This window comes from Arachis ipaensis, chromosome B06 (assembly GCF_000816755.2).
Source record: "Arachis ipaensis cultivar K30076 chromosome B06, Araip1.1, whole genome shotgun sequence".
In the NCBI taxonomy this organism is placed as follows: domain Eukaryota; kingdom Viridiplantae; phylum Streptophyta; class Magnoliopsida; order Fabales; family Fabaceae; genus Arachis; species Arachis ipaensis.
The window spans coordinates 128,804,493-128,814,056 of record NC_029790.2 but is presented as its reverse complement, the minus strand read 5'-3'; the positions used below and the strand labels follow the sequence as shown (position 1 = coordinate 128,814,056).

Sequence of the window (9,564 nt, the reverse complement as noted above, 5' to 3'; positions counted from 1 at the left end):
TTAAGTGATTACCAAAAACAATAAATTCTAATGATTTTTAATATTTTTTAAATTGAATATCTAATTTTTTTTTAAATATTAACTAATCATCTATTTTGACAAGTTAAATACTTATATAAGGTACTATAACAATCACCACAATCACAAAATAATATATAGGAATAAAATATATTATTTAAAAAGCACCACAACAACCACCAAATAATATATGTTTGTAACAGAGTTTAAAAATATATTTCAATTATTTAATTTAGGTCAAATTACATAATTAAATTAAATAGAACCAGATATATATGTACAACTTTTGAAAAAATATTATCTTTCGATTTTATTTTATTTTTATATAATTTGCTAGCTGGAGGTTCCAGCAGATTAATATATCTTATATTTATGTTGTTCCTAATTAAACTATTATTAATAGATGGAGCTAAAGTTTCGGAAGAAAAATTAATACAAATTATAAGCTATAAATATTTTTAAACTTTTTCAAAGAACGCCAAAAAGTATATTAACTTAGATATATAATAATGTATTATTATATTTATCGACTCAAATCACAACCTATATATATTAAATCAAATACAACAGCACTTCCATTCGGTTTATTTAATATAAATAATTAAGTTCAAACCCTTAATTTAAACCATACTTATATATAAGGTCGATCCATAAGCTTTTGTTAATAATCTATCCACAGTACAAGTAGCTCATAAGCTAACTTGATTTATTTATTGCAAGCTAAGCTTAAATGGATATTATCCTCGTGTCAATTTGGAGTTGGAGGTGTGACTATAATCACTGCAGATAAATTATCCCTTGGGTGTGGCATTGCCATAACATGTCCTTCAGGAACTGATGATGCAACCCAACATGAAACATGGACAGGTTTGTTTCCTTCACAAAATGCTACATCGTACAATCCAAACTCGTTCCACGTTGCTAGGGTGATTTGATATTTGAGACCCAAACTCTTAACATTGTTTCCACCATTATTTGAGCAGCTTTCAATTGTGATGACCCCACTTGATGATGAGGACGAGTGTTTCTTCACAAGAAAAGAAAATTTTGAACCCATTTGTATGTTATGTTTATGTTCCAAGTCTTTAACACAAAGCATGGCTAACTCCCTCCATGTTTCTTGATTGATACTCATGATCATCACATCAGTGGTGGAAGTGATCTTGAAAATCATGCTTTCTGCTCGCTTTCTGCTGAATGTGGGGCTGATTACATGGCTGGGGAGAACCTCATGATCTTTCACCAAAGGGTGGATAAATATGGATTTCTTAATTTCTCCATTTTGGGGTAACATTTCTTGGTATATCTCTGTCCATTTCTTGAGGAAGTTGTCAACTGCCAAAACCTCTGTCAATAAGAGGCTGCAGCTAATGCCAATTGAGTACCCTCCACATTCAAACTTAGTCACCTAAGACAGTGAGTGGGGAAAAACATATCACTTTCATTAAAATGTTCAAAACATTTGAATTTCATGATATGAGATCACTACGACAATAACGACAGATTGTGGCGGTTAAAAAACCGCCGCTAGACGTATACCAGCGGTTGGTTGACCCCTCCAAGAAAAGGCACGGGTAAATTTTTAGCGGCGGTTTTTGTTGACGGTTGGAATAATCGCTGCTAAATGAAATTTAGCGGCAAAAATATTTTCGGTGGTTAAGGATTGCTACTATTGGCCGAAACTAATTGATTCCCATCTTACGGTAGTTAGATAACTGCCGCTATATCTGTCGTTAAACTAGTTGATTTTACGACGGTTAATAGTAACCGCCGCTAAATTTTTTATTTTCGCTTTTTATTTAGTTAGTTTTTTTATTTTTATTTCAAAGCACGATCACCATTTTTCTATCTTTTAATTTGAGATGTTACATAATTATTTAACTAATTATGTATCCAATTATAATAAAAAGCATAACTCAAATAAAAAACAATGCTAGAATAATCTAAATTATATATAATAACTACCAAAACAAAAATAGTTAATAGCAATTTATCCTCAAAGTGCACTATTCATAAAGCAAACCGAAAAAATTAACTTTGAATTTTAGTTTGGCTGAAAAATAAGAGAAAACACTACTAGAAAACTAGTTATTACAAACGAATATTTCTGACGAATTTTATCCCACGGAAATATAGACAGAATTTCAGAAGGATTTTTTGTCGGAGAACAAAAAAAATGAATTAGCATAAATTACAGACGAAAAAGAGAATCCATCGATAATTCTATCGAAAAAATTAATTTTTTTCGTGGAAAATGGTTACAGACGGAAAATCCGTCTGTAATTAAATAGATAAAAACGCTGCGTTTTATTAAATTATTACAGACGAAAAATCCGTCTGTAATTTAAAATTTTTCCGTCAAAAATGTTGATATTAGCGTTTATGATCCTTTGTGCCCGAGCTCCATTCATTCACAGCACCAAATCAAAGGAGCTAAACCTAGCATTCCCCTCTCCGTCGACGAGCTTCTTCTTCTCCTTTCCTCACCCACAGCGCCACCGCCGGTCACCCTAACCGCCGCAGCCACCTTCTCCTTCTTCTCCTCTTTTTTAAGCACTGAACCAGTAGAACACAGCCCCTGTCTCTCTCGTTCTTTCTCGTTCGCAAAACAAAGCAACCTCAAGCTCCACCACCACTGCCCCTCAAGCTCGCATATCTTCTCAGCGCTACAGCCATCATCTCCTCCAGTCAATGCCGCGGCTACCTACGCGCAAGCCCTAGCTCCGTGGCGACCAAAATCGATTCCTCCGTCAGCCGCGGTTCCACCTCTCTCTTTCCCCCTGTTCGAACCGTAGAGACCAGGTTTTGGTTTTAAAATTCTTTTAATTTCTGTTGAGTTCAATTAATTTTGTTTAGTTAGTTTGATTTTAGTAATTACTTTAGTTAGATTTGTTTTCTGATTATTGGATTTTTAGGTTGTTAAAATAGGATTAGATTAGGTTTTGATTCTGAATAGCTGAGAAATAGGATTAGATTAGGTTTTCTGTTTTCACTTTCCTTTCTTGCTGGGGTTGGTACCTGGTAGTAGGTAGGTTTCTACTTTCTTCTGATTCAGGTAAAGACCTTGAAGGCTTTGAAAGAGAAATATATTGTTCACTGATTCAGGTAAAGACCTTGAAGGCTTTAAAGTATTTTTTCTACTTTCTACTCCAGAATTTTTTTAAATTAATAAAAGAGGAATATATTGTTCACTGATTCAGGTAAAGTCTTCACAGCTATATATACTTTTCCACCTGCACCTTTTCCACCTGTTTCTTTCAGAGGCAAGTATTAATGTAGCCATAGCACGTAGATAGGTTCCCCAATTCTATCCATTTTATTATTTAGTTAAAAGGAAGTAAAAAATCTTATCTATTGATTATGTTGTCTTTAACTTGTTGATCTGCAGATACATTATAATCACCAAGTGCTTCTTGATTATCTAATTTCAAAGGATACTAGAATAAGCTGTGCTAAATATCTTTTGAGGTATTTTAAATTTTGTCGTCAATCACATTACTTTCTCTTTCCTTGGTTTTAAATAAAATAGTTGGAAAAGGTTTTATAATTATAGGTACTAAACTATCTTCTTCTAACAACAACAACTAAGGATTTTCTATTTTATTGAGTTCTTTATTCCTTCTGCATGCAGAATCTTTGTTGCCACTTGGAATGTAGCAGGGAAGTCACCTCCAAGTTATTTGAACCTTGAAGATTGCCTTCACACCTCTCCACCCGCTGATATCTATGTTCTTGGGTAAATTATTAATGCCGGTTGTATAATGTGGAAGTCACCTTTTGTTCTGCAACATTTCTTGCTGAGAAATTTTTTGCATTTTCTTTTTGGCCTCAGGTTTCAAGAAATTGTACCTCTTATTGTTGGTAACATTTTGGGAACAGAAGACAATGGCCCTGCAAGGAAATGGCTTGCTCTTATTAGGAAGACCCTTAAGCTTGTTGGTTGAATGCTTGAAATAATATTTATTTGCATTTTCAAAATGGGAATCATATTCATCCTGTCTTCCTCATGAATTTTTTTCCTAGCAAATGTAGAATAATAATTCTTTTGTTTAAAGTTGAACTGGAGTAACCTAATTGGAGTTAGCTAAGTGGAAGTAATCTCTTAGAAAATGACGTGTAAATCTTTGATCTCTTAAGCACATCTTTATGTGCATCTACTGTCAAGTATTTCATGATGGAATTCTTATAGGATCAGCAATGCACTTATTTTACTACTAATTGCTTTTATTGAAAATTTCAGACTATATGATGAACTGCATACATGCTTTATTTTATTTGATTCTCTTATATGGTGGAACTCTAGTATGAAATTCTCAATGTCAAAGTGAAAGTTTCAATGGATGGGGATGCTTTCCATTGATTGATTCTATTAATATGCTTATAGGTTTTTTTCTTGTTAATTAGTTTTAGACATAATGTTTTTCAGCAATGCATGCTTTTTGTCTCTTATATATCTCACCGGAGTCAATTTTCGTTTAATAGTTGGAAATCTACATGGAGATCTTAAGTTGGCTAGATCTGCACTTGAAATGGCTGGTGTATTGAGTTCTGATGATCAAGACTTATGGACTGGTGGAAAAACGGTATGTGTCCTGTTTTTAGAAACCGATAGCTCTTAGTTTTAAAATTTAATTTTAATTTGAGTCACTCGTCTTTTGCCAATGTGTATAGAATTAGAATTTGATAGGTAAAGCAATAATGTGCTGGATTTCTTTTCTATGGATTGATATTTTATAGAAATACTAGAAACGTAGATTGATCTTCTCTTGTATTTTAAAATTAATTTTAAAAAATAACTTGTATGTTAGAACTTGGAATAATCCCTTAAGCTTGGAGAAAGGAATAGAAAATAATTCCTATTAAACCTCGATGAATTATTAAGGAGTTATTTGTAAAATTTTAAGAATCTTGTTATTACCTTCTGCTATTTAAATTTTTAATTAACTTTCCATAATTGGATCTGCCTGATCTAGGTAAATGGAAACCATGAGACTATGAATTTGGAAGGTGGTTTTAGATATGTTGATTCTGGGGCATTTGATGAGTGCAATGATTTCTTGGAATATGTCAATGATTCAGAGGATGGCTGGGAAGAAACTGTTACCGGTTGGGTTTATGTGTTTGAAAGGTGGAAGAACAACGAACAATGTCCAATAGTTACTGGGGTCCTTGGAATTTAGTGAAGGTATCATAAATACTTCTACTTAATGTGTGCCTCTTGTTTTCACTATTGTATAATTTGTGCCCTCGGAGCATAAGTTAATCTTTCAAACTACATTATTTGAATTTCAAAATAGATTGCATGCCAAACCTAACATGTTGATATATCTGGCATATAATATGATCGCATGTAGTCCTAGTTCCCTTTTGTATTGAATTTGATTGCAATATAATAAAATTATAGCAAATACTTTTGATGAAGCATGAAGGCCCCAAACTCGACGATGGTATGTCCTTTTTGAGGTTATTTCCCAATTTCTTTTTTACCAATAGCTAAAGATGGGTAGCTCAGTAATTTATTTGACTATATCTTTATTGTAATCAGACTAATGGTTATCTTGTTTTCAACTTTGTATATAGGTCAATGGGAATGAAATTGCTTCAATATCACTTCTGACATGGCAAAATGAGTTCTGGTATCTTTCTTTCATCATGTAAATTTGCTAAATGTGATTAGCCTCTATAATGTGTACACTCAATTTTAAAACATAAACTTTTAGGATTCTGGAGTCTTTTCCTTGTCTTCATGATAAAGTTCTCCAAGCTGCTGTTGATGTTATTGTGAGCCAATCTCCAAGCCAAAATGAAAGACAGGTCCAAATTTTTCAGGTTTTTCGTGCTTTTGGTTCTTTCATTACAGTTTCTAGGATTTTTAATTCAACTTTCCTTGCCACAGGGAATAACTTCTATCTTTGCTAATTTTGTCAAGAACTTCACCACGGGAAAAGCAGATCCAAATGCAAATCAACCAGCTCATCCTAATATTTTGGAGAATCTAGAACAAATATTCTCAAATCCTCCCTTCTTAAAGCCTTCATCAGACACAGTTGATCCACTTGATGATTTCGAGCTTGATTTAGGCATGTCCTTAATTTCTTCTTCTGCTACCATCTATATTTTATTTATGAAACTTTTTACTTTCTCTTGTAGATGATATTCATATTGGTCCTCTTTCCACTACATGTAATTATTTAAAACTAATTTGTAGTGGGAGCATGGTTGTCACTATAGTGAAGCAGGTAACACATTGGAAAAAGAAATAAAAAGAGAATCTAGCTATGGTTTCTGATTCCATTATGGTTTTCTCAGTTTCTTCTCTTACCAGGGCTCAAATTTGTTCATTGGATATATCGGGGATTCTCGAGCAGTGATGGGATCCAAGGACAGTAATGACTCCATGGTGGCAATTCAGTTGACCATTGATTTGAAGCCCGATTTGCAAAGTTTGTTATTTGCATCAGAATTCATCCTATCTCTTTGTTCCATGTGTGATTTTTGTATCAGAATTCATCCTTATGCCTTGATGAGGTAACCACTCAATAGTTTGTTAGCACTTAGCAGTGGAATCTTTCCATGTCTCCTCCACTCCGAATGTAACTGATTCTGATTCTTTCTAGGTCTGGGATGTTTTAAGCAATGAAGAGGTGGTTGAGATAGTATCTTCGGCACCAACACGGTCATCAGCTGCAAAGATTCTGGTAGATGCTGCAGCCCGGGAGTGAAAACTTAAGTATCCAACTTCAAAGATGGACGACTGCGCCGTGATCTGCCTATTTTTGGATGGTAAAATGGACACAGAATCTGACTATGACGAACAAGGCTTCTCTTCTGCAACCCTTCAGAGAAATCATTCTGGAAACCTGGTCGAGTCATGACTATACTTTGATGTCATATGTGAAATTCTTATTTGTTATATTAATATTCTGAGTCACATATTTTAGAAAACTTAAAGTGATTAATTGAAATAACCTGTCTTTTAACTTTTATTGAGTGTCAAAATTAAATATGAAATTGCATTTACTGATATCATATCAATGTTCTACAGTGCACAACGTTTAAATGCCCTAGGTGATGAGTCTAAATTGCTTCCTCTTTGGTGACAGGTAATTTATTTCATTCTAGCCAACTACTCTGCTAATTAGGAGCACTGAGTGATTTTCTATGTCTAGGCAAAGATTTCCTGCTTAAAGTGACTATTTCTGCTGTCTTTTTGTTTTATCTTGCTAAAATGCTTATGTTACCAAATTCTTTGGAACAATTATATGTTGGAAGTGCTCATCAATAATAAGGTGGATCTGTGAAAAAATTTTCCGTTCAATTTCTTCCATGTTTATTCTGTACTTATTATTGTTATATTACTAACTAATAAGTGTATGGTCCTATTCTTGCAATTAGACCCATACTTACTCCCAGTAGTCCAAGGCTGGAGGAGAAGAAAACATTGGAGAGGGAGCTAGCAAGGGCAAAAATGGACTTGGTATAGTTTTAGTATGGTTCGGATGAGGACTATGATGATGATGAGGATGAAGCTGACACTGAAGACTATAGCTGATAGTTTTAATATGGTTGAACAATATACTGGAAATTATAGTTGATGATCAATACACTTTGTTTATGTTTTGAATTATATTGACTTGCTTGTTTATAGTACTTTTCTTTTAGTTTGATAATACGATGAATTTGTTTATTTTTTGAAATATTATAAATATTCGAATACAAATTAGATAAAAATTTGTATTAAATTATATTTATTTTGTATGAAAACAAGTTTATTTTGTAAGGAAAAGTCTAGGGGGCCAGCAACTTTTGTGTTTTCTGGCCAGCACTTAACCATCAAAATAAAAGTGAATGATTTTCCACCATTAGATGTAATCTCATACCATTAAAAATACTATTGATGACCAATTGATGGTTACAAAACACCAAAATTGCTGGCCCCCTAGCATTCCTCATTTTGTAATTAGAAAAATAAAAAAAATTCTATTTTACCTTACTGACGGATTTACAGATGAATTTTTTGTCTGTAATCAGAGTGTGAGATGATTTTCCAAAGTTCAAATTACAGACAGAAAATCTGTCGGAAAATCCGTCTGTAATTACAGATTACAGACGGAAAATCCGTCTGAAAATCCGTCTGTAATTACAGATGGAAAATCTGTCTGAAAATCCGTCTGTAATTACAGACAGAAAATCCGTCCGAAAGTTCGTCGCCTTCGAAAAATGGATGGAGAATTTACAGAGGAAAAATCCATCGGTAACTAGTAAAAATCCGTCTGTAATTTTCCGACGGAAAAAAATTCGTCGGTAAATAATTTCCGATGAAACTTTTACAGAGAGACAAATTCCATCGATAATTTCGTCAATAACCAAAAATCTGTCTGTAATAAAGACTAAATCTGTATGTAAATCTGTCTGTATTAATCCATTTTCTAGTTGTGAAAAAAATGGTAAATCAAACTTGTACAAAATTATAATAATAAAAAATATAAAAAATAATTTTTAAATAATTGACATTAATCATTATTTTTTTATCTTATTTTTTAAGAATTTAGGATTTAAGATGAAAAATTAAAATAAAAAAATTGATTAATTCGGCTGAAAAAACAATATTATTTGAACAACTCAAACAAGCAACTTTTTCATATGGCTTTCTTTGCAAATATGCATGAAGGGCTATCCAGTAGTCACATTCCATGTGTCTTTATCATATATTTTGTATGCATCATTAGAGCTGACGATTTATCTAGACTCGACTCATCTAAATCTGCAGATTATACAAATTGACTCATATAAGTATAGTTTTTTTACGAACCATAAATTTTTAATCTATATCGTTTATGGCCAATCCAATCAACGAATTAAATGGATTAACTTGTTTAGTTTTTATTTTTTTTAAAAAAAATATTTATTAAAAAATATCACTTTTTGTTAAAAAAAAATTAAACAAACAGTATTTTTTTAGTCGATAGATTAAATTTTCAAATTAAATAAGAAGAATATGAATAAAAAAGTGCTATTTTTTTGCAAAATAAAAATAAATGGATAACTTATTTAGTTCACTAACTAACATACTTATTTAACTTGAAATTTAAATGGACGTAATTTTAAAAGAAAAAATTTGCCCATTTAAATAGAGAACGAATTTTAATCCATTTTGAGAATCCTATGCCCCACTAACTATAAAAGATATCAGGGTGTCCACTTAAAAGCTTATTATTGACGTGGGAGGTTATACTTTGAGCATGTAAAATTCGATTTTTATTTATTTCTTCAATTCCATTCGCTTAAATTATGAAGCTTTAAATTATGAAGCTTTTTAATTGTTGTTAGCATTTGGATAACAATCATGTTAGGGAATGAAGAGGTACCAAAAATCAGTCAAATGTTTTTGGGTGAATTCGAAATCTCTACATAAATGATATTTATGCTAAGCATTAAGATGTTTTTTCTACTAAATATCAGAATGTTTCTTTTTCATACTAAATTGATGTTGTTTTATATATTTTATAAATTTTTTTATATACTAAAAATCGAAATTATTGAAAG

The 9,564-nt window shown here is 32.2% G+C and overlaps 1 protein-coding gene across 1 annotated transcript in view; it reads right to left on the bottom strand.

The window, feature by feature from the left end:
• Nucleotides 537-9,564, bottom strand: part of LOC107647522 — a 10,168-nt gene continuing 1,140 nt past the window's right edge. Inside the window, exon 2 of the mRNA XM_016351594.2 lies at nucleotides 537-1,426. Coding sequence (XP_016207080.1) covers nucleotides 767-1,426 — 660 coding nt within the window. The 3' untranslated portion in view covers nucleotides 537-766. The remainder of the gene's footprint in view (nucleotides 1,427-9,564) is intronic.